Source organism: Cherax quadricarinatus, chromosome 14 (assembly GCF_038502225.1).
Source record: "Cherax quadricarinatus isolate ZL_2023a chromosome 14, ASM3850222v1, whole genome shotgun sequence".
In the NCBI taxonomy this organism is placed as follows: domain Eukaryota; kingdom Metazoa; phylum Arthropoda; class Malacostraca; order Decapoda; family Parastacidae; genus Cherax; species Cherax quadricarinatus.
In genome coordinates, this window is record NC_091305.1 from 15,849,699 (window position 1) to 15,874,698 (window position 25,000).

The 25,000-nt window shown below is 40.2% G+C and overlaps 1 protein-coding gene across 3 annotated transcripts in view; it reads left to right on the forward strand.

Moving 5' to 3' along the window:
• Window positions 1–6,368: 6,368 nt before the first annotated feature.
• The window catches only part of Gdap1 (ganglioside induced differentiation associated protein 1), a 131,813-nt gene continuing 113,181 nt past the window's right edge, over window positions 6,369–25,000 (forward strand). For 2 of the 3 annotated variants that reach the window (XM_053786466.2, XM_053786445.2), the window contains exons 1-3: window positions 6,369–6,664; window positions 8,495–8,699; window positions 24,729–24,911. In XM_053786466.2, coding sequence (XP_053642441.2) covers window positions 6,587–6,664; window positions 8,495–8,699; window positions 24,729–24,911 — 466 coding nt within the window. In that variant the 5' untranslated portion in view covers window positions 6,369–6,586. The remainder of the gene's footprint in view (window positions 6,665–8,494; window positions 8,700–24,728; window positions 24,912–25,000) is intronic. The other variant, XM_053786456.2, reaches the window with a different exon arrangement.

The following is a 25,000-nucleotide window of genomic DNA, read 5'->3' on the forward strand; positions in this document are numbered from 1 at the left end:
ATTTGTGGTTGCAGGGGTCGAGTCCTAGCTCCTGGCCCCGCCTCTTCACCGGTTGCTACTAGGCCCTCTCTCTCCCCGCTCCATGAGCTTTATCAAACCTCGTCTTAAAACTGTGTATGGTTCCTGCCTCCACTACGTCATTTTCTAGGCTATTCCACTGCCTTACAACTCTATGACTGAAGAAATACTTCCTACTATCTCTCTGACTCATTTGTGTCTTCAACTTCCAATTGTGGCCTCTTGTTTCTGTGTCCCCTCCCTGGAACATCCTGTCTTTGTCCACCTTGTCTATTCCACGCAGTATTTTATATGTCGTTATCATGTCTCCCCTGACCCTCCTGTCCTCCAGTGTCGTCAGGCCGATTTCCCTTAATCTTTCTTCATAGGACATTTCCCTTAGCTCTGGAACTAACCTTGTCGCAAACCTTTGTACTTTCTCTAGTTTCTTGACGTGCTTTATCAAGTGCGGGTTCCAAACAGGTGCTGCATACTCCAGTATGGGCCTGACATACACGGTGTACAGTGTCTTGAATGATTCCTTACTAAGGTATCGGAATGCTGTTCTCAGGTTTGCCAGGCGCCCATATGCTGCAGCACTTATCTGATTGATGTGTGCTTCCGGAGACATGCTCGGTGTTATACTCACCCCAAGATCTTTCTCCTTGAGTGAGGTTTGCAGTCTTTGGCCACCTAGCCTATACTCTGTCTGTGGTCTTCTGTGCCCTTCCCCTATCTTCATGACTTTGCATTTGGCAGGATTAAATTCGAGAAGCCATTTGCTGGACCAGGTGTCCAGTCTGTCCAGGTCTCTTTGAAGTCCTGCCTGGTCCTCATCAGATTTAATTCTCCTCATTAACTTCACATCATCTGCAAACAGGGACACTTCTGAGTCTAACCCTTCCGTCATGTCGTTCACATATACCAAAAATAGCACTGGTCCTAGGACCGACCCCTGTGGGACCCCGCTCGTCACAGGTGCCCACTGTGATACATCATTACGTACCATGACTCGTTGTTGCCTCCCTGTCAGGTATTCTCTGATCCATTGCAGTGCCCTTCCTGTTATATGCGCCTGATGCTCTAGCTTCTGCACTAATCTCTTGTGAGGAACTGTGTCAAAGGCCTTCTTGCAGTCCAAGAAGATGCAATCAACCCACCCCTCTCTCTCTGTGTGTGTGTGTGTGTGTGTGTGTGTGTGTGTGTGTGTGTGTGAGTGTGAGTGTGAGTGTGTGTGTGTGTGTGTGTGTGTGTGTGTGTGTGTGTGTGTGTGTTTGTGTGTGTGTGTATTCACCTATTTGTGGCTGCGTGTGTGTGTGTGTGTGTGTGTGTGTGTGTGTGTGTGAGTGTGTGAGTGTGTGAGTGTGAGTGTGTGTGTGTGTGTGTGTGTGTGTGTGTGTGTGTGTGTGTGTGTGTGTGTGTGTGTTAGTTACCATTTTGTCCTAGTGTGTGTGTGTGTGTGTGTGTGTGTCAGTGTCAGTGTCAGTGTGTGTGTGTGAGTGTGTGTGTACTCACCTATTTGTGGTTTCAGGGGTCGAGTCATAGCTCCTGGCCCCGCCTCTTCACCGATTGCTACTAGGTCCTTTCTCTCCCTGCTCCATGAGCTTTATCATACCTCGCCTTAAAACTATGTATGGTTCCAGCCTCCACTACTTCACTTTCTAGGCTATTCCACAGCTTGACTACTATATGACTGAAGAAATACTTCCTAACATCCCTCTGATTCATCTGAGTCTTCAACTTCCAATTGTGACCTCTTGTGTCTGTGTCCCATCTCTGGAACGTCCCGTCTTTGTCCACCTCGTCTATTCCGCGCAGTATTTTATATGTCGTTATCATGTCTCCCCTGACCCTCCTGGCCTCCAGTATCGTCAGGCCGATTTCCCTCAACCTTTCTTCGTAGGACAATCCCCGTAGCTCTGGGACTAGTCTTGTTGCAAACCTTTGCACTTTCTCTAATTTCTTGACGTGCTTGACTAGGTGTGGATTCCAAACTGGTGCTGCATACTCCAGTATGGGCCTGACGTAAATGGTATACAGAGTCTTGAACGACTCCTTACTGAGGTATCGGAACGCTATCCATAGGTTTGCCAGGCGCCCGTATGCTGCAGCAGTTATCTGATTGATGTGTGCCTCAGGAGATATGCTCGGTGTTATACTCACCCCCAGATCTTTTTCCTTGAGTGAGGTTTGCAGACTTTGGCCATCTAAACTATATTGTGTCTGCGGTCTTCTTTGCCCTTCCCCAATCTTCATGACTTTGCATTTGGCGGGGTTAAACTCAAGGAGCCAGTTGCTGGACCAGGCTTGTAGCCTGTCCAGGTCTCTTTGTAGTCCTGCCTGATCCTCATCCTCATTCATCACCTTCAAAACTACCATTAGAAAACATCTTATCTCCCTGATACACCCCATCAACTAACTACACGAATACCACCTGGTGGTTCACACTTACACTCACTCACCCATTTGACCATAAACAGAAATATTAATCTCAATCTTAAAATAATGAATCCTATGATACTCCAATACTGAAACTATGTACTGTGCCAAAACAAAAGCATTCACATTGCTAAACTCACAAACTAGTATTTAGTCACTTAGCCATAATACCAACTTACCTCATAATTTGTAATATTTTAAAATAAAGAATTAAACTAAGTCTGCCCGAAATGCCTAGCCATGCTAGGCGTTCTAGTGGTACACTCTGTAATCATTATTTAACTACATGTAAACCACACAACAACCAAATTCTGCAAATTCAACATTGTAATCTTTATAGAGAATAAACTTTGAATTCTCATTAACTTCACATCGTCCGCAAACAAGGACACTTCTGAGTCTATCCCTTCCGTTATGTCATTCACATATACCAAGAACAGCACAGGTCCTAGGACTGACCCCTGTGGAACTCCGCTTGTCACAGGCGCCCACTTTGACACCTCGTCACGTACCATGACTCGTTGTTGCCTCCCTGTAAGGTATTCTCTTACCCATTGCAGTGCCTTTCCTGTTATGTGTGCCTGATCCTCTAGCTTTTGCAGTAACCTCTTGTGAGGAACTGTGTCGAAGGCCTTCTTGCAGTCCAAAAAAATGCAGTCGATCCACCCCTCTCTCTCTTGTCTTACTTCTGTCACCTTGTCATAAAACTCTAATAGGTTTGTGACACAGGATTTTCCCTCCCTGAAACCATGCTGATTGTCAATTATACACTTGTTTCTTTCCAGGTGCTCCACTACTCTCCTCCTGATGATCTTCTCCATGACCTTGCATACTATACACGTTAGTGATACAGGTCTGTAGTTTAGTGCCTCATGTATGTCTCCCTTTTTAAAAATTGGGACTACATTTGCCATCTTCCATACCTCGGGGAGTTGCCCAGTTTCAAATGATGTGTTGAAGATCTTTGTTAATGGTACACACAATGTCTCTGCTCCCTCTTTAAGGACCCACGGAGAGATGTTGTCTGGTCCCACCGCCTTTGAGGTGTCAAGTTCGCATAGCAGCTTCTTCACCTCCTCCTTGGTTATATGTACCTCATCCAGCACTTGCTGGTGCACCCCCCTGCTCTGATTTCCTGGAGTCCTACTGGTTTCCACTGTAAATACTCGTTTAAATCTCATGTTGAGCTCCTGACATACCTCCAGGTCGTTTCTTGTGAATTCCCCATCACCCTTCCTCAGTCTGATTACCTGGTCCTTGACTGCTGTTTTCCTCCTGATGTGGCTGTACAACAGCTTCGGGTCAGTCTTGACTTTCGATGCTATGTCATTTTCGTATTGCCGCTGAGCCTCCCTTCTTATCTGTGCATATTCGTTTCTGGTTCATCGGCTAATCTCTTTATTTTCCTGAGTTCTCTGTCTTCTGTACCTTTTCCATTCTCTAGTACATCTAGTTTTTGCCTCCCTACACCTTTGGGTGAACCAAGGACTCGTTCTGTTCTTCCCATTATTTCTGTTTCCCTTGGGAACAAACCTCTCCTCTGCCTCCTTGCATTTTGTTGCCACATAGTCCATCATTTCTTGTACTGGTTTTCCTGTCAGTTCCCTCTCCCACTGAATGTCTTGAAAGAAGTTCCTCAAGCCTGAGTAGTTCCCCCTTTTGTAGTTTGGTTTTTCCCACTCTATTCCTGCTGCTCTCTCCACTTGGAGCTCAACTATGTAGTCGAAGCACAGAACCACATGATCACTAGCTCCCAGGGGCCTTTCATACATGATATCCTCGATGTCAGAACTACTCAAGGTGAATACAAGGTCCAGTCTTGCTGGTTCATCCTCTCCTCTCTTTCTGGTAGTGTCTCTAACATGTTGATGCATGAGGTTTTCCAGTACCACATCCATCATCTTGGCTCTCCATGTTTCGGGACCCCCATGGGGCTCCAGGTTTTCCCAGTCAATCTCCTTGTGATTGAAATCACCCATAACTAGTAACTTTGCTCCCCCCCATGTGTGCTCTCCTGGCCACCTCGGCTAGTGTGTCGACCATTGCTCTGTTGCTCTCATCGTATTCTTCTCTTGGCCTCCTGCAGTTCTGTGGTGGGTTGTACATTACTGCAATTATCACCTTATGTCCCTCAGACTGGATTGTTCCTACTAAGTAGTCCCTTTCGCCCGTGCCATCCATTCCTTCCATTTTATCAAAACCCCACTGGTTTTTAATGAGCAGTGCAACTCCTCCTCCCCCTCTCCTCCCTCTGTCTTTCCTGAGGATTTGATATCCGGATGGAAAGATTGAATCTGTTATTATTCTGGTGAGTTTTGTTTCTGTGAGTGCTATTATGTCTGGGGATGTCTCCTTGATTCTTTCGTGCCACTCCTCATACTTATTTGTTATTCCATCTGCATTTGTATACCACACCTTCAACTTCTTTTCTAAGATTGTGGTCTGGGAGGTGTATTGGGGTTGGGGAAGTGGGAGACCTGATAAGGATCTATGGGTGGTTCATTACCTTTGTAAATTGTGAGTTCATTACCTCTGTAACTTGCTGAGCTATCAAAACTTTGGAGTCCAGTCCCTGGACCAATTATGTACCTCTGTAATCTTTTGACTACCGCCCACAGGATGGGTATGGGGTGCATAATAAACATATTAAACTAACTAACCCCCTAGTGGTATGATTGCTTTGATTCCCAGCCTTGACAAAATTGGTAGCAAGATATTCTGGACACTGAGCAATTTTATAAACGTGATTTAGTTTCAGTTGTTTTACTCTGTCTTCAACATTCAGCATATCCAATTGCTGTAATTCATCCTGGCCTACATACTCTCTTGGACCCAGGTCCAGGATGAATCTTACCATTTTGTTCTGGGTGATTTGCAGTCTTTCAGTTTTTTTTTTTTGTCAAGGCAGAGTACCATGAAGAGCAAGCGTCGTCGATATGACATTGTATAAGGGCTAGACATAGGGTCCTGCGAGCCTCAGTAGGTAGACACTGCTTGTCTGTAGAGGAATTTCAGTCTGGCATTCGCTTTCTTTACTACGCTGTTCCCTATCAATTCTCCTGACATGCATAGGTCAATGGGGATTCCCAGATATTTTACTGAGGAAACTGAAGTGATGGGCTCCCCATTACACTGGGCATTAAAATTATTTACCCTTCTCAGTTTATGTTTCGTGCCAAAGAGAAGGGCTTCAGTTTTCCCGAGGTGTAATGATAGTTTGTTGTCTACTGACCATTTGCTGCAGGACTCCAGTTCCAGTGTTAATACATTAGCTATATCTTGTGGGTCTTCACCTGACACTAACAGAGCACTGTCGTCTGTATACAGTAGGAGTTTGCACTTAACACTGATAGACATGTCGTTAACATAGCATAGGAATAATAGGGACCCAGAATATTACCTTGAGGAACTCCACATGCTATCGGCAGGGGTTCTGATTCCGTTTTGTTGATTTTGACAATTTGTCTCCTGTTGCAAAGGTAGGACTTCAACTAGTCTACAGAACCTATACCGAGAGCTTGAAGTTTCTTACATAATATATTGTGGTTGACAGTATCGAAGGCCTTTTGCAGGTCTAAGGTTACCATACCTATGAGGTTCACCATTGACATTTCAGTTCTCAAGTAATTCATCAGATTAATTAGGGAGATGTCATAAGGGATTTAGGTGAGCCTAGCTAGATGCAGGTGTATGAATAAGCATATTTAAGAGATGTAGGTGGGGAAACAAGTATAGTAAAGAGATGTAGATGGCAGAGCAGGCATGATTAAGAAATGTAGGTGGACGAACGAGCATAGTAAAGAGACGTAGGTGGCTGAAGAGACACAATAAGAAATCTAGGTGGGTGAAAAAGGATGATTAAGGGCTGTAGGAATGTGAACAAGCAATGTTAACAAATATAGGAAACTGAGTAGTGATGGAGAGGTTACTGGAAGAAGGAAGGCAGAGCACCACCGTAGCGTGAGGCGGAGGTAGCGGCAGCAGCAGCAGCCGGCGGTGTAGTGGCTGCCACCACCAACACCAGCTGCTGCCGGGGAAGCGCTACTACCATTAGCTGCTAGGGACTACCTCCACTATCAGCTTCTGGGGACCACTATCAGCTGCTGGGGACCACCATCACCAGCCACACACCGCTGCTCACACTTTTATCATGACCTCCATCAACAGTAATGGCAACGGCAATGCCCTCAAGTTATACTATTGGTACACTTCCTTCTACTCTCAGAGGGTGAGTGTTTGTATCTTAGGTTGTAGATGCTACAGGTAGTGATAAGCCTGACATCTGTTTGCCTACCACTAACTACAGACTTTCATGAGTATCTGTGGGTCGTATAATGTGTTCAGGTTCACATACTGAGGAAGGACCTACAACCAACATCAGTGGAAATCAACCACTGCTTAGCTCTCCTAGTTTAGCAAGTCATTATTTATGTAGTAGGTACATAATATAGGATTATTAACCTTCCAGGATTAATAATTTGAATAAAGCTATTCCTCTGGGTTCCTTAATCGGGACATTGCCAGCCCAAATATATAAATCAGGTGTACAGTACTTAATGAAGCTGCAGAGAGGGAAAAATGTCAAGTATCATTAGTTATACAGTACCAAAAAGTTGATTAATGAAAGGTATGCAACACCTGCGTATTTTTATTGCAACACCGTATGTCTTATTGAAAATGTTTGATTTTAACTGCACTAATAATATTCAATGTTTTCAGTCAGTACAGAGGTTGCTAATTTTTACCACTGAATATATCATTGCTTAGTTAATCTTAAGTTAATTTTAAGCCTGCCCATAATGCTAAATATATAGGTAATTGAATCATATTTCAAGATTAATAAATACAAATTGCAATGATTGTAGATTTACAAAAGTGGCATCATATGATGACACCCTGACAGACATGAGGTAAACACAGTATGTACTCACCTATATGTGGTTATAGGGGGGTCAAGTCACAGCTCCTGGCTTACTGATATTGCAGGCACATGCTTTAGTGTCAGTATTGAGGATGCTCACTCTGTGATGTCAGTGCAAACACACCATTGGCAAATTATTAGATTCAGTAATAGCTGATAGGAAAACAGTACTTTAACAATTTAGTTGTATGAGTAGGAATGATTTGGTGAGAATAGGACCTGCTAGCATGGGCCAGTAAGCATACTGCAGTGCAGTTTTGTTCTTATGTAAGCAAGCACTAGTTTACCAATGGAACGATCAATAAATGGGAATGACCTTGAAAAGTAGGGTCTACCAAATCCTAGTCAGTATGCCTACTGCAGTTCTATTCTTCTTTGATTAAAAGACCATCTTTGTTTTTGATAAAAAAAATTATTGCTGCTCACTGAACTTAGATATAATGATTTCAACACAATATCAACTCAGTTGGAGACGAGTTATTTTACTTTTTTGTCTTTTCCTATATACTTGGGAAAGATTGTAAAACAAGCAAGTTGAGAAAAGACACTGGCAGAATGGGAATATTTGTTTTTGAGACTGTTTTACTTTGAGATCAACCTTTCCAAAGTCTATAACCTTATTATGTTAAATTTCATAAGTGGAAACAGATTTGGAGACTTTTTTTTCTCTCACAGCAACATAATACCAACACCTAGTACAGCAGATTTTCTTCTCGAAGATTATGCTGTCCCTCAGAAACTACGGTAAACTTATGCATAAGATTTTTGAAAAATAGGGATTTTTGGCAAAGTCAGAGATCAACTTGTACATGAAGACAGGCTGTACTTGGGTATATACAGCTAAAGAACAAAAGGGCACAATACTGTGACTGAAAATACAGAAATAACCCACACATAGGAAAGAGTAGGAGCTTATCACAATGTTTCGGTCCGACTTGAACCATTTACAAAGTCACGCTTTTTAATACGGCTAAATATGGTTTAATTTGGCATTATACAGGCTTGATTCTATATACACTATAGTGATAATAAATTATATTATTTTTTCTCTTGGCTGTTCTGATTCATGTCAGGTATCCCCCCAAAATTTATGAATTCTTTTTTATCTTGGGCATTATGTAATAGCCTATATTGTAGTTGCTCTTACAGGTCCTGATGGCTCTATATGAGAAACGTGTACCTTTCAAAACACAAATTGTGTCATTGTTGGCAGAGGAGCAATATGAGCCAAAGTTTTTAAAACTGAACCCACGTGCTGAAGTTCCAGTACTCACAGATGGAGTAAAGGTTATCCCTGACTCTACTCGCATTATAGAATACCTAGAAGACAATTTTTCTAATGGTAAGTTCAAGTTCATCTTTATTTCAAAATTACCGTTCATAAAAAAACGTACAGTAATCTGAAGGCCCACAGAATTTGCGTAATTTTTGACAAAATTTAATCTTCAAATTTACGTAGTATTTTTTTTAACCCTTTGACTGTTTACGCCGTATAAATACGTCTTACTCGCCACTGTTTCTGACGTATATATACTCAGTAATCCTAGCGGCTTAAAATAATGCGGAAGAAAGCTGGTAGGCCCACATGTGAGAGAATGGGTCTGTGTGGTCAGTGTGCACTACATAAAAAAAATTCTGCAACACACAGTGTGTAATGAGAAAAAAAAACTGATAATTTTTTTGGATTAAAACTCCGAATTTGAGGTGTATTTTCATATAGTATTTATCGATGTATTTGCGTTTTCATGGTCTTAGGTGATAAAATGGAAAACATATTACAGAAATAGAGATGATTTTCATTACTTTAATGATGAAAACGACCTTGAAACTGAGCTCAAAGTAGCGGAAATGTTTGATTTTTACCAATGTTCAGGAGTAAACAAATCACACCACACGTCCAATACACGTCAACTGGGGAGTCTAATATTCTTTCACTAGTGCACTGATATTACTTATACCATTTTTACAATAATGCAGTAGTCTGCATAACAGTAAATTTTGTATTTTTTTGTATGAATAAAAAATCAAAATAGAAAGCAATAATAATAATATAAGAGGGGCCTAGAGATGTGACTAATGAACAGAGGATATGTTATTTTGGTGCCAAGAATGTCTACCTTGTTTATTCTGGACCCTGTTTTGAAATTGGCATCTTTTTTTGTTTGAAATTGGCCAAATTGCCAATTTCTGACCACCATATTGGGTAGTCCAAATTGGTAATTGGGAGGTTTCTTGTACTCAGCTGATAGATAAAATGGAGTACTAAAGAAATAGCTATGAGTTTGGTCAACTGGAACAACGGAATTGGCTGAAAATAGGGCTCAAAGTCGGCGAAATCGCCGATAGTATATGTTGCTGAGACCGCTAACTTTGCGGGAGCGTAATTCCATGAGTTTTTGACCAAATTTCGTACTTTCAGTGTCATTACCATCGGGAAAATATTCTCTACCATTTCATAAGAAATTGTTTTTTTTTCAAAAATTTATCGACAGAATGAGTTTCAGAAAGGGGCATGCGACAGTCAAAGGGTTAAGAGGTCTAATACATGGTAATACAGTAATAAGAAGTTGCCCAGAATAATTCATAATTTTAAATAAAAAATTTGTAATTGTCTGGTTATTGAAGGTTGAATGGTACTGGTCAATGAAATTACAATGCAAAAGCAGCGTAATTCAGTAAAAGTTGTCTGGTTCAAGTCTGCGAAATTACAAAACAATGTAATGAAATATGAATGGAATTCTATCAGTGTAGCAGAATTATGGCCATATTGATATACAGTGGAACCTCGGTATGCGACCTTAATTCATTCCAGAAGACTGTTCGAGCGCCGCTCTGAGTATCGAACAAGTTCTTCCCATCCAATTTTCTGTTTTGTTGGCTCTTATCACTAATTGTCATAGGCCCCATGGTGACTTATTTATACAAATAATACAAAAAAAAAATGCAAAGAAACAATTGTTTACAGCGAAGTTCTGGTGGGTTGTATTTGTTTGGTCGAGTGCTGAGCTTTGTTTGAGTAGGGTGCTGGTCATACAGTGGGCCCTCGGTTTTTGTGTTTAATCCGTTCCAGAGCAATCGGCGAAAGCATAAATCGTAATGTAAATTCAGTTAATCCGTTCCAGACACTCAGAAGTATTAAGAAAAGTTTTTTTTTATTTACCTTAAGGATAGATTTACATGCGCAAAAGAATGAACATTCAACATGACATTTACCTTTATTGATGGCTGTTGTTGATGGATGGAAGACAGGGAGGAGAGGAGAGGGAAGAGGTTATTCTTTGGAAGGGGAATCCCCCTCCATAAGAACACTAGGTACTAAGTCCTTATCAGGGGTCACTTCCCTCCTTTGTTTTTTAACACCACGCTTGAGAGTCACTGGACCCCTATCGCACAAAATATCTGTCTAGAGAGGTCTGTTTCTTTAAGATTTGCCTCAAATGGGACATGGCATTGTCGTTGTAAAAGTTGCCAGCATGGATTGCAACAGCTTTCTCAGGGTGATGTTCCTCCACAAATGAATGCATTTTAGTACACATTGCACAAATCTCCTTAATCTTGGAAGAAGGCACCTTCTTCCATCTCTCTTCCTCCTCCTCTGAAGCAATTTCCTGAGTTGTGGTCTGTTGCTGTTGCAGATGAAGCTCTTTCTGCTCATCAGTGGTTAGCTCTTCATTGTGGTCCTCCACCAACTCTTCTACATCTTAGCCACTCACATCCAACCCCCATGGAATTCCCCAATGCCACAATTGCACAACAGGTGTAGGGTCGACAGGGTCAGCCTCAAACCCTTCAAAATCCTTCTTTTGGACACGATCTGGCCACAATTTTCCCCAAATAGAGTTCATCATCCTGGAAGTCACTCCCTGCCAAGCCTTATCTATAAGGCTTATGCAGTGGAAGATAATGAAGTGATTCTTCCAGAACTCTCTTAGGGTCAATTCAGAGTCCGAGGTTATGTCAAAACACCTTTGAAATGTTGCTTTGGTGTACAGTTTTTTGAAGTTTGCAATGATCTACTGGTTCATGGGCTGGATGAGTAGAGTAGTGTTAGGAGGCAAGAACTTCACCATTACAAAACTGAATTCCTTAGACAATTGGTCTTCCTAGTCTGGAGAACGAGCAGGAGCATTGTCCATTAACAGGAGGCACTTGAGTGGCAATTTATTATCCAGGAGGTATTTCTGCACACTCGGGCCAAATACTTCATTGAACCATTCCAGGAACATTTCCCTAGTGACCCATGCCCTACTGTTAGCCTTCCACATCACACACAATTTGCTCTTGACAACACTTTTTCTTGAACACACTGGGATTTTCAGAGTGATACATGAGTAAAGGCTTCACCTTGAAATCCCCACTAGCATTACCACACAACAAGAGAGTTAGCCTGTCTTTCATAGGCTTGTGTCCTGGGAGTGCCTTTTCCTCCTGTGTGATGTAGGTCCTATTTGGCATTTTCTTCCAAACCAGGCCGGTTTCGTCATAACTGAACACTTGTTGGGGTTGGAATTTTTCAGCCTCTACATAACCTTTGAATTACTGCATGAATTTTTCAGCTGCTTGATTATCAGAACTGGCACCCTCATCATACCTTACAACACTGTATGCCACTTCGCTTCTTGAATTTTTCAAACTAGGTTTTGCTGGTCTTAAATTCACCAACATCAGCACTCATTTCAGGCAGTTTCTTTATGAGATCGCCATGCAGCTGCCTTGCCTTTTCACAAATTATTAACTGCACAACACTATCTCTTGCTAACTCTTTCTCTCTGATCCACATCAACAATTTCTCCACTTCTTCACTTGTTTGGGATCTCTGTTTGGTTATCGCATTCACCCCTTTCACAACATCAGCTTCCATGATTTCTTTTCTCTTTGCCACAATGGAGTTGATCGTTGATGGTGCCTTCCCGTACATCCTGCCGAGTTCAGCAATGCCACTATCATATTTTTAAACGATTTCTTTATTCATTTCTACGGTATTCCTCACCTTCTTAACCAAAGGACTGACACTAGGAGCTTTCTTTGGGGCCATGGTGGCTTATATAGCAATTACACACAATAAACAAGTGCCAAAAATAATGGATTATTACGAAATGTTTCATATGACCTGGCAGGATATGTTCACTCACCGAGAAACAACGCAACACTGCCTGAGAATGCGTGTGGGAGGCGGCTTTGTCTGCGCACTGGGGACTGGACAGGTTCCGTACGATCAATGAAAACGGAAGAAATTGACGAAAACGGAACCAAAATACTGATGAAAAAAGTCAACAAAAACGGAAATCGGTGATAACGCAGATCGACGAAAAGGGAGGGTCCGCTGTACAGTAGTTCTCTCCTAATGAAGGATCTACACTCATTGTGAAGTTGTAACTTTTTTTGTGTAGAAAATTGCATAGAATCCTTGGCCTTTTCTTATTGAGAGCTTGTTCATTGTATATTGTTCAGTAAATGTTAATGATTATTATTCATTACAGATGTTAAATTTATTATATGCTGATTGATGATCATGTATAGTATTGTAAGTAGCTGTATCCAATCTAATTATATCAACAGAATTTGGCTCCTACTTTACCAAAGTCTGACCCAGGAGAATAGAAAAATAATGTCGTATTAACAGAATCAAGATTTTGAAGGTGCTGTGTTGTGGCTCTATATGCCGTGTTGTCAGATACGATTGAAGGGTGGGAATGGAAACTGGTGAAATTTGTGTTTCTGCTGCCCAAGTGTCATATACATTAGGAGAGGGGAGGGAACGGTAGAGGAGGCATTCTTGTTGCTGTTGCCTGTGTTGTGGAATCAAACATAGTTGGAGAGGGGGAGGGGAAGAGAAGAGAGAAGGACTTGTTTGAAATTATGGTAGATACTGAATATGGTTCAGGGGCACATCTCTGATTATAACCTGGGTGTTTCAGAAAACAGGTATACTGTACTGAGTTCTGAATGCTCTACCTATATAAAAAATAATTAATCAATTAACATAGTTTGGACATTCAGAGAGGATGGAGCAAAATAGGATGACTTGGAGGGTGTATAAATCTGTAGTGGAAGGAAGGTGGGGTAAGGGTTGCCTTAGGAAAAGTTGGAGAGTGGAGGGATAAAGGAGGTTTTGTATGTCGGGCTTGGACATTCAGCAGGCAAGTGTGAGCGTGTTAGATAGGAGTGAGTGGAGGCGAGTGGTTTTATGACTTGACATGCTGTTGGAGTGTTAGCAAAGTAACTTATAAAGGGATTCAGGGAAACCTGTTAGCCAAACTTGAGTCCTGGAGGTGGGGAGTGCAGTGCCTGCACTCTGAAGGAGAGGTGGGGATATTTGCAGTTTTGAACTGTAGTACTGGAGCTTGTCTGGCAAGACAGTGAGTGATGGTGGAAGCATTTCTCCTTGTTTCGGCCACCCTGCCTCAGTGGAAAATGGCCAGTGTCCCCCCCCCCCCCCCCCGAAAAAAAAGAGGTATGGCGTCTCGCCTCCTGTCCCTCCCCATGAGCAATGTATTGATGCCAGTGAGGAACTCTTGATCCAGGGAGTTAAATCTAGCCTCACTTGGATTGAACCTAATTGCTTCCCATTCAGCCAAGTGCTGTATGGGTTTATCAGCTCTCCCCTCACCCATTCCCCTCCCCTTCCCCTCCCTTCCTCATGAATGTAGCAATGTGGAGATTGGCATGGAGGGGCAAAAGACAATTTGCAATCCACATGAGGTCAGTGACTGGCATTTCCCCACAAAAGAACTGTTTAATGAGAGCCAAGTAATCAAACACTTCTGTAAGCAAGTGTACTGAGAACTCAGGTAGTCATTAGGGAGCTCACTGCTCAGTCATCAAAGACTGGAATTCCATACTGTTTAGCAACATGGCTTTCAGAAGGTGGGTAGGCTGTACATTATTGTATTTAGATTGTTTTTTGGAGGGAGGGGTAAGTTGATGTTCAAATTTGAAACAAAAATGCTATTTTTCTGTATGTTAATTTTGTATTGTGCATTTTTATTATTTGCATTGAAAATCAGGAATGTAAAATATGCACTATGCTGCATGAGGAACTTCTGTGCTTCTTAGTTTACCAATAAATTCAATGCATTTACTATACAGCCTCTTCTCACTTAGCGACATATGTACTCGTTTACCGACGCCTTGGACTTACAGCGGGCTCTCTGACCAGTATGCATGCCTAAATAATGTACGTATACTAGAGCTGATTTCCTCTATTCTGTTTTTTACAATACAGTGGACCCTCGACATTCGATATTAATCCATTCCTGAGAGCTCATCGAATGTCGAAAATATCAAAAGTCGAATTAATTTTCCCCATAAGAAATAATGGAAATCAAATTAATCCATGCAAGACACCCAAAAGTATGAAAAACAAAATTTTACCACATGAAATATTAAGTTTAATGCAATAGAATAATTACAATAACAACAATAACAATAGATTAATAATAGAATAATTGACACTTACCTTTAATGAAGATCTGGTGATGATTGATGGGATGGGAGGAGGGGAGAGTGTGGATGGTATTAGTGTTTAGAAGGGGAATCCCCTTCCATTAGGATTTGAGGTATCAAGTCTTTTTCCGGGGTTACTTCCCTTCTTCTTTTAATGCCACTAGGACCAGCTTGAGAGTCACTGAACTTCTGTCGCACAACATATCTGTCCATAGAGGCCTGTACCTCTCGTTCCTTTATGACTTTCCTAAAGTGGTTCACAACATTGTCAGTGTAATAGTCACCAGCACAGCTTGCAGTAGTTGTGTCAGGGTGATTTTCATCAAAAAAGGTTTGCACTTCAAGCCACTTTGCACACATTTCCTTAATCTTTGAAGTAGGCAACTTCTTCAGTTTTTCTCTCCCCTCCTCCGAAGCAGTTTCCTCAGGTCTGGCTTCTTGCTGTTGAAGATGATCTAGCAGCTCATCAGTGGTTAGTTCGTCATTGTCCTCCTCCACTAACTCTTCCACATCCTCCCCACTAACCTCCAACCCCAAGGACTTCCCCAATGCAACAATGGATTCCTCAACTGGCATAGGATTCTCAGGGTTAGCCTCAAACCCTTCAAAATCCCTTCTGTCTACACATTCTGGCCACAGTTTTTTCCAAGCAGAGTTCAAGGTCCTCTTAGTCTTTTCCTCCCAAGCATTACCTATAAGGTTTATACAATTGAGGATGTTAAAGTGATCCTTCCAAAACTCTTTTAGAGTCAGTTGGGTTTCTGTGGTCACTACAAAGCACTTTTGAAACATAGCTTTTGTGTAGAATTTCTTGAAGTTGGAAATGACCTGCTGGTTCATGGGCTGCAGGAGAGGAGTGGTATTAGGAGGCAAAAACTTAACCTTTCATACTTTGCAATTATCTCTTTCTTCATTTCAATAGTCATTAGCACCTTTTTTCTTGAAGGGTTGGCACTAGAAGCTTTCTTGGGGCCCATGGTAACTTATTTTGCAGAAACAAGCACCAAAAACAGTGATAATATGGAATGTACCGAATGTATCCTTAGATGCGCGCACACTGGCTGGCTTGTGAACACTGGCACACATGGGGCAGTTCAGGCCACACGTGGACATGTCTCGTATGAATCGTATCAAATGTGGGGTTTTCCATCAAATGTTGAGGCGAAATTTTTGCGTTAAAATGCATCGAATGTTGGATGTATCGAATGTCGATGCCATCGAATGTCGGGGGTCCACTGTATACAGTACACTACTGTATAAATATTTAAAAATATACCAGAAATGTTATAAATGGTGCAAATGTGACATTAAAACAATATCAAAGATAGTTGACACAAACCCACTACCATTATAGTATGCTCCTCACTTAGCGATGAATTCATTTACCAACGTGGTCTTAGGGATGGAACTCCGTCGTTAAGTGAGGAGAGCCTGTATATTACAAATTATACTACGTCTAGGAGCAATATTAATAAGTATACAACGTGTGAATGGGTAGCAGCAGCTCACATGAATGATCAATACCACACTACTGCTAGCTTTCAACTAGCCAGTCAGCATTATTAGATAGTGGTGTTCAGCAAGATAAAGCATAGTGTATTACTTTTCATATTCACATTTTTTATGAAATGCATTGCTCCCTCCGAGGTAGGGCAACCCCCAAAAAGGAGACTCCTTTATTTTTACATTTAGTCATTTATACAGGAGAAGGGGTTACTAGCCACTTGCTTCCATAATGGTTTCGTATTTGTCGTAATTAGTGGAGATTATGATAGATTTATTCAGTACTGTCTCAAAACTGAATTTCAGAATGTTATTTTTTTTACTAAATAAATTGATTTCTTGTATAGTAGGCCTCAACCTTCACAATGATTATGTTCCTGAAATTGGAGATGTATGTGAAAATGGGTTGCATGGATTGAACAGTTTATGGGAAAAAGTTTGGTTACTCTTCATGACACCTTAAAGCCAGTTTTTGTTTTTGAATTTGTAATTCCCTTAAAATAATAGATTATTGTACAGTGGTCATGAAGAGACATGTTATGGGAACATTAAAAAGTGTTTACAGTATTTTACACAGTTTTCTTAAGACGATTTAAGCTAACATAACCTAATAGTTAAATACTGTAATGTGAATACCATATTTTTTACTTTAAATTCTGGTTGTTGATATATAATAGGTTTGATGTCAGTGGAGAAGGTTGATGGTAGGGAATCCTGGGATGAGGTGGATACAGGAATAAGAATAGTAATAACTTGGAACTTGGTTATTCTGGAGCACCTGTTTTAACCCTTTCAGGGTTTCTGACGTACTAGTACGGCTTACGCACCAGGGTTTTTGACGTACTAGTACACCTAAATTCTAGCACCCTCAAACCTAGTGAGAGAAAGCTGGTAGGCCTACATATGAAAAAAATGGGTCTATGTGGTCAGTGTGCGCAGTATAAAAAAAGTCCTGCGGCACACAGTGCTTAATGAGGAAAAAAACTTTGACCGTGTTTTTGGTTTAAAACAGCAACTTTGCACTTTATTTTCGTATGGTATTTATTATGGTATTCTAGTTTTCCTGGTCTCATTTTATAGAATGGAAGACATATTACAGAAATTGAGACGATTTTGATTGGTTTTACAATGAAAAGTACCTTGAAATTGAGCTCAAAGTAGCAGAAATCTTTGATTTTTGCCGAAGTTCAAAAGTAAACAAATCATGCTATGCGTCCAATACACGTCAACTGGTGAGTCTGATATTCTTTCACAAGTGCGCTGATATTATTTATACCATTTCTACACTAATGCAGTAGTCTGCATAACAGTAAATCTTCTATTTTTTGTGAGAATAAAAATTCAAAGTGGAAAGTAAAAGAATGTAAGAGGGGCGTGGGGATGTGACTAATGAACCGAGGAAATGTCATTTTAGTGCCAGGAATGTCTTTCTTGTTTATTCTGGACCCTATTTGGAAATTGGCATCTTTTGAAATTTGTGTGAAATTGGCAAAATTGCGAAATTCTGACCACTTTATTGGATAGTTGAAATCAGTAAATGGGTGGTTTCTTGTACTCATGCGATAGAAAAAATGGAGTTCTAGCGAAATAGTTATGATTTTTGTCGACTAGTACATTGGAATTGGCCGAAAATAGGGCTCAAAGTGGGCAAAATCGCCGATGCGTAAACATCGTTGAGACCGCTAACTTTGCGAGAGCATAATTCCGTAAGTTTTCCATCAAATTTCATACTTTTGGTGTCATTATGATCAGGAAAAGATTCTCTCTCTTTTCATAAGAAAAATAATTTTTGTTTTTAAATTTGGGCAACCCTGAGAACAAGTCTCGGAGAGGGCCTGGGGACCCTGAAAGAGTTAAAAGTGATGCATGATCATGAAGATCATGAGCTCTTGAAAAGAGATACTTTTTCAATTGAGACTTGAAAGGACATGCAAATTCATGACTCTTAACAGACGCCGTCAACTGTTGAACTATCTAGGACCTACATAAGAAAAGACTCTTTCTGCTAATGATTTCTCCTCAGCTACACAAAGCTAAATCAATCATAAAGGCCCACAAAAATTTGCAGTAGTGTTCCTGAGCTTGATTTGCAAGGTATAAGCATATCAGCAACATGCTTAATAAACATGAACATTGAACAAAGAAGGCCTGAGGTGCCTGGGAGGGGAAATATCTCATCTGCTTTGGTGCAATAGCCAGCCTCTTCAGAGCAAATGATGGAAAAGCCGTAAAAAAGTGACTCATGAACTGATGGAAATGCATCAGCGGGAGGTACAGTAGGAGGATGCATACTCCATAATTTTATTTGTGTGGTGGGCTCATATTTCTTTGATAAGGTTGGTGAAGACTGTTGCTTTAGTACAGTGGAATCTCAAATATTGAACTTAATCCGTTCCAGGAGCTAGTTCTAAATTCGGAAAGTCTGAAAAGTGAAGCAATATTTCCCATAAGAAATAATGGAAATACAATTAATCCGTTCCAGAAACCCAAAAATATTCTCAAAAATAAAAATTCATTTTATAGAGATTAATTATAGTTTTACATACAACAAATATAGTGTTCAATTATGTATTAATAAATTTAAATAAACATATAACATTTTTACTTACCTTTATTGAAGATTGGTGATGGCATCTGGAAGATAGGGAGGAGGAGAGAGGGAGTTGGGGTTAGTGTTTGGAAGAATAACCCCTCCATGAGAACTTCAGGTATCAAAGCCCTCTCTAGGGTTACTTCCCTTCTCTGTCTTTTAATGCCACTAGGACCAGCTTGAGAGTCACTGGACCCCTGTCTCACAAAATAACTGTCTACAGTCCTCTGTTTCTGTCTCACAAAATAACTGTCCACAGTCCTCTGTTTGTCTCACAAAATAACTGTCCACAGTCCTCTGTTTGTCTCATAAAATAACTGTCCACAGTTGTCTGTTTCTGTCTCACAAAATAACTGTCCACAGTCCTCTGTACATCCTGGCAAGCTCAACAAGTCTCACACCACTCTCATACTTCTGTATTATTTCCTTCTTCACATCTACGGTGTTTCTCACTTTCTTTACCACAGGGGTACCACTAGCAAGTTTCTTTGGGCCCATGGTAGCTTATTTCACAGTCCCACAAGCACTAAACACAAAGAAATAATCGTAAAATGTTTGATTGAGAGCGCAGGCTAGTGTTCACTCAACCATCAACAAAACCAGAATGGCTCACAGTGCCTGTGCGGGGATGCGGACAGAGTGGGCTGCCAGACAGGTCCGGTACCCGGTGGTTTGAAAATAGGGGTGAGTTCAATAATAGGGACAAAGTTGGTTTGAAAAAAGCATTCGATTTTCGAAAAGTTTGATAGGTGATATGTTTGAAATTTGAGGTTCCACTGTACTGTAATTACATTGCATAGTTATGAGTAGAGGCATCCTGTCTCAATAGGTGTCAAATATGCCACAGCTACAATCCCTACATGTAGCAAGAGTGACACATTACTGTTCAAATAAGCAGTCGTGGCTCTTACTAGGGGTTAACTTGTAAACCGCTTTATCCAGCTTATAATATTAATGGAATGGCCAGAGGAATACAGTAACACCTTGATTTAATGGACTAGTAGGAAGGAGCGAGTGTGTATGTGTGTGTGTCTGGTTATATTGATTATCTGTTAAATCTAAAAATATTAAAAAATGGCAAAAAAATCACTACAGTACATACTCTACTGTATATGTATAATGCAGTACTGTACATTCAATTGTAAATAAAGGAGCGTAAAGTACAGCAGTTTGATTTTTTTGGTGGATAGATGAGATTTCTGGTGATTTTATAGTGGCGACTGAGAATAACTTTTAGGCGTGAAGCTCCGCTGGCTTACTTGTAGATGGTTAAGAAAACATTGAAGATGGCAGACTCTGAGTTATAGTTTTTATGTTCTGTACTAAGGCCTCTGGTATCTTTTTTCCTGCCTGCTCTTCCTCTTCAATTACTACTAATACTTTATCTTTTTGGGTACAACCTCTTGCTGGCTACAATAACTCACTGATCCATTGGTTGCATTGGGGAGGTGGTATTAGGGGGCAGAGACTTGGCCTTAATTTTACTATCACTGCTGCTTAATTTTATCAGTGTTTGGGTGAGCAGATGTATTATGAAACAGCAAAAGAGCTTTTATGTCCTCAAGATCAGGTTTGACTTTCGGCTGGTACGTGCATACTTTAGGAATGAAATGTGTAAAAAAATTGTCAGAAAATATATTCCTATCAAGTCAGCCTTCCTTACCCTTGTAATGAATTACTGGCATTGTCCATAGGTAATCCTTTAATGTAGGCATGCTGATTTGCCTGTAATCATCATTTTCAAATGGTTCATATTATCATCACAGCATGATGCTGAGAAGTGGTTATTACTAGTCTTATGGCCTGGTGTCTTTGTTAAATGCTGGAAGGCTAGTGTGTTGGGAACAAATAGTAAAGGAGACTGGTCTAGTCAGCATTATACATGTAAGATGAAGCAGCCCCTTATTTTTTATCAGATCATTTAACATTCATGTAATGGCTCAACTTTCCCTGTTGGTGCAATATCAGCCTTGTCATGAATCTTGGCATTACTCAAGCTGTGGTGATTATGGAAATGCTAAAGCCAGCTATTGCATGCTGGAAATGGTATGTTCATTTGCTCTCCTAGCACATTAGCAGCAAGAGCAAAAATTGGTAATGCCACATAAACACTCCTGAACATACCATTTATACAGTGCTCTTAAGATTTTTGTCTTTTGCCATTTTCGTATGCTTCCTAGAACCAACTGATGAGTCTTTTCTGGGGGCATTTACACTAAATTTTAGAACAGTTGATGTAAGCTTGTCCTCTGTCTTACAGATATTAGACACTTTTTTTTTTTTTTTTTTACACCATATTCCTCACACATGCAGGACAGTCGCACCAAACTCCAACTTCTGTATCAGTTTAAGTTTCTAACTAATGATTATATTCACATGTCTTCTCTTGGCATTACAACTTGCTTTAGAGGCCATTGTTAACCAAAACATACCTTTATATTATAATAAAGTAAAAACTGTAAATTCAGGGAAAAGAGAGCAAATGACAATACTACTGAATGTGCAGTGGCAATAAAACACCTGCGTTGCTGGCTACTGGCCTCTCCGAGAAGTAACTGTTCTTCAGTTACAGATTTTGCTCATTAAGTCTGGAATCCATTAAATTGAGCCCCCTTTAATTGAGACTTTATTTGTTGATAGAAGGCTTTGCAACTTTGCTACACAATTGTACCTAATTTTCTTTTATAAAATTCATTGATTATTATTGTAAGGTATATATTAGTACATTTTTATGCATGTGGAGGCAGGCTCGCATTTGATAGAAATCTGTAAAAAAAAAATTGAAAGTATCAGTGTAACCTCCCCTTTCCTTTTTTCTTGATTTTTGAGTATTAAAAATAACTGCACTTACATATGTTGAGCATTTTTTTTACACCACCCATTAGGTCAATTTCCTAAACTGGAAATTCTTTACATTGACTCTGTACCCCCATTTAGCTTGGATAAGAGGATTATCTTGGCACCATATCTTAAAGGTTGATGAAGACATTTTATTAATAAAAAAATAATGTCCCATCCAATGTCCCATTACTATTAGTTGAGAACAGTTTGTGTAGATCATTGTGTGGGTAGAAAATGAAGTAACAGCATTTTCTCATGCCTCAATGCCTAATATTGCTCTGCAATTTCCAGGCTGAATATAATGATGCCGAGGTGAAAGTTGAGCTAGTTTTGGTGCTTCTATGAAAGGACGCTTTGGTTTGGGATCGTTGAGGAATGTGCACCAGAGTGAGGACTATCTCAAGTTCATCCATCTGGAATGGCTGATGCAGACAGAGTTGTCGCAGGTGACCATACTCTTGGTGAAGTTTAGCTTTGGCTAATACAGGGGAAGATGACTCCCATGCACCTGGGAAAGGATGGAGCATTCCTCCAAACAGTTGCTATACAGTATATTAAGCTAACCCACGTTACAAAATAGAAACTATTACAGATTTTTTTGGTCTAGCTGGAAACCCCTCTTCAGGCCTACTGTTTGCAAAATCTCTCTTGTAAAGTGGATTAATTTAATAATAATTTAACCTGTATGGTTATATTTTGTTCACTTAGATACATAATTATGATAAGCACCATATGCCAGTCTAATTAAATTGGTTAAAAATCATTATTTACTTATTTTTTGTTGAGCATCATTATATGTCAGCATCAACTGAATACGAACGTTATTATCATAATACTTTTAATCTTTTATTAGCCTACATGTTACAGTATAAAGTAATATTACAAAACGAACCACAATAATACTACTAAGGTTATGAGCACTCAAAACAAAATGCTTTCAAGGTAAAATATTCAGTTTGTGAATTGCAGGTCCATATAAGACAGAGGCATAAAATTAAATACAGAAGTGGTTTTTTTTTCAGATCCATTTGTTAAATGATTGTTGATGCCCAAACAGTTCTCTGCTAGTAGAACAATGACGAGGCAGCATTTTAGTTCAGTGATTTTTTTTTATATATATCAGAGATTAAATTGTGATCATTTGATATCTGTTGATGATTTGATAATTTTACCAACACTACCAAAAATTGTGCCCTCAAGGGAGTTCTTTGATGTTGGTTTTCATTAGAAAACCAAGGTGCCACTGTATATATGCCCTGGACAGGGTGAAGAAGATTAAGATTGATAAGACACTAAGTATTGGGGAGAGTTATAGTTGTACCAGAGTATAGTTGTACCAGAGTATAGTTGTACCAGAGTATAGTTGTACCAGAGTATAGTTGTACCAGAGTATAGTTGTACCAGAGTATAGTTGTACCAGAGTATAGTTGTACCAGAGTATAGTTGTACCAGAGTATAGTTGTACCAGAGTATAGTTGTACCAGAGTATAGTTGTACCAGAGTATAGTTGCACCAGAGTATAGTTGCACCAGAGTATAGTTGCACCAGAGTATAGTTGCACCAGAGTATAGTTGCACCAGAGTATAGTTGCACCAGAGTATAGTTGCACCAGAGTATAGTTGCACCAGAGTATAATTGCACCAGAGTATAATTGCACCAGAGTATAGTTGTAACAGAGTATAGTTGTACCAGAATATAGTTGTACCAGAATATAGTTGTACCAGAGTATAGTTGTACCAGAGTATAGTTGTATCAGAGTTTAGTTGTGGTAAGGAGGCTGAAGGCAGTGGAGATGTCGTGTTTGAGGGCAGTGTGTGGTGTGAATATTGTACAGAAAATTTGGAGCATGGAGATTGTGTGGGGGTTATTAAAAGTATTATTGAAAGCCCTGAGGAGGGGTTGTTGAGGTAGTTTGGAGAGACTGGAACAAATAGGATGACTAGGAGGGTGTTTAAATCTGAGGTGGAGGGGAGGTGTGGTATAGAACCTAGGAAACGTGGGAGAGAAGACAGAAGGGAAGGCAGAAAGGAAGTTCGGAGTGCCAGAGGCTTCAACATCTAATAGGCTTGTGTGAGCTTGTTAGGAGTGCATGGAGGCAAGTGATTTTTTTATGATTTGATGTGCTGTTGGAGTGTGAGACAGCTAACATTTATGAAGTGATTCAGGGAAACTGGTTAGCCAGTCCTGGAGGTAGAAAGTACAGTACCTGCAATCTGAAGGAGGGATGGAGATGATGCTGTCCAGAGGACCATCTGAACTGCTATGTCAGCATGTTTCTGGCAAGACTGATTGAACAAGTGACCGTGTTAATGTTCCCTCTTTTTCGGGTCACCCTACCCATGTGAGAGATGGCTGGTGTGTTAAAAAAAAAAAAAAAATCACTGGCTAGAGTGATAGTCATAAGTCTTCTGCCAGAATTCTCTGGCAGAAGATGCCTTGCCTTCTGTCATCACCTTTATACAGCATCTTATTCTGGCCACCTTCACACTGCTAATACACTACATAATTCAGGTTGCACAGGAACATATTTCTAGCCAGTGATAACTTCCACCTCCATTCCAAATGGAAGAATCTAGCTGGACTAACATGGTTGGTGCCAGCCACCTTCTTATGACTATGGTGATAGATCTTCTGTTGCACAGTGTTCTAAAGGCCCATCTTGTTTATTACTCTCCCTCAGCTAATTATGTCTATGCAGTCATCATTCCCAATCCTCTGGGCTGTTATTTCACCCATATTTTTCTCTATTTCCTTTTAAGTAACACTTGTCATTCAGGCCAAAATTTACACAGGCATCTTTTTATTTGTCATGTCATGTTTACATAAAAGAGCTCCCATTAGTCACAAAGATCTATAATAAATACTCTCGCTAGAGTAATACAGCATCTATCACTAAAATACATATACTGTATTACAAATTGCAGATACACAAGGTAAAAATGGAACAAAGAATCTTGTAACTTATTGCTAAGCATTTGTTCTGTTAAACAGGTCAGTTTGGACAATTAACACCTAAGGAAAAAGGCAGTGAAGAAAGCAAAACTATCCAGAAATTTAGGGACCTTCTGGAAACACTTCCTATTCCTGCTCTAACTTTTGGAACAGCCATTCATCCAGAATTGGTGGATAATCCCAAACCACCCTTCACTCCATCTGTCCTAAAACAAATGAAAGGTATGTACTAATAGTAAATTATTAATATGTCATTGTGTTCGTGTACTACGTATAGACATTATGTAAAAATGCATCATTGCCTTTTGGTC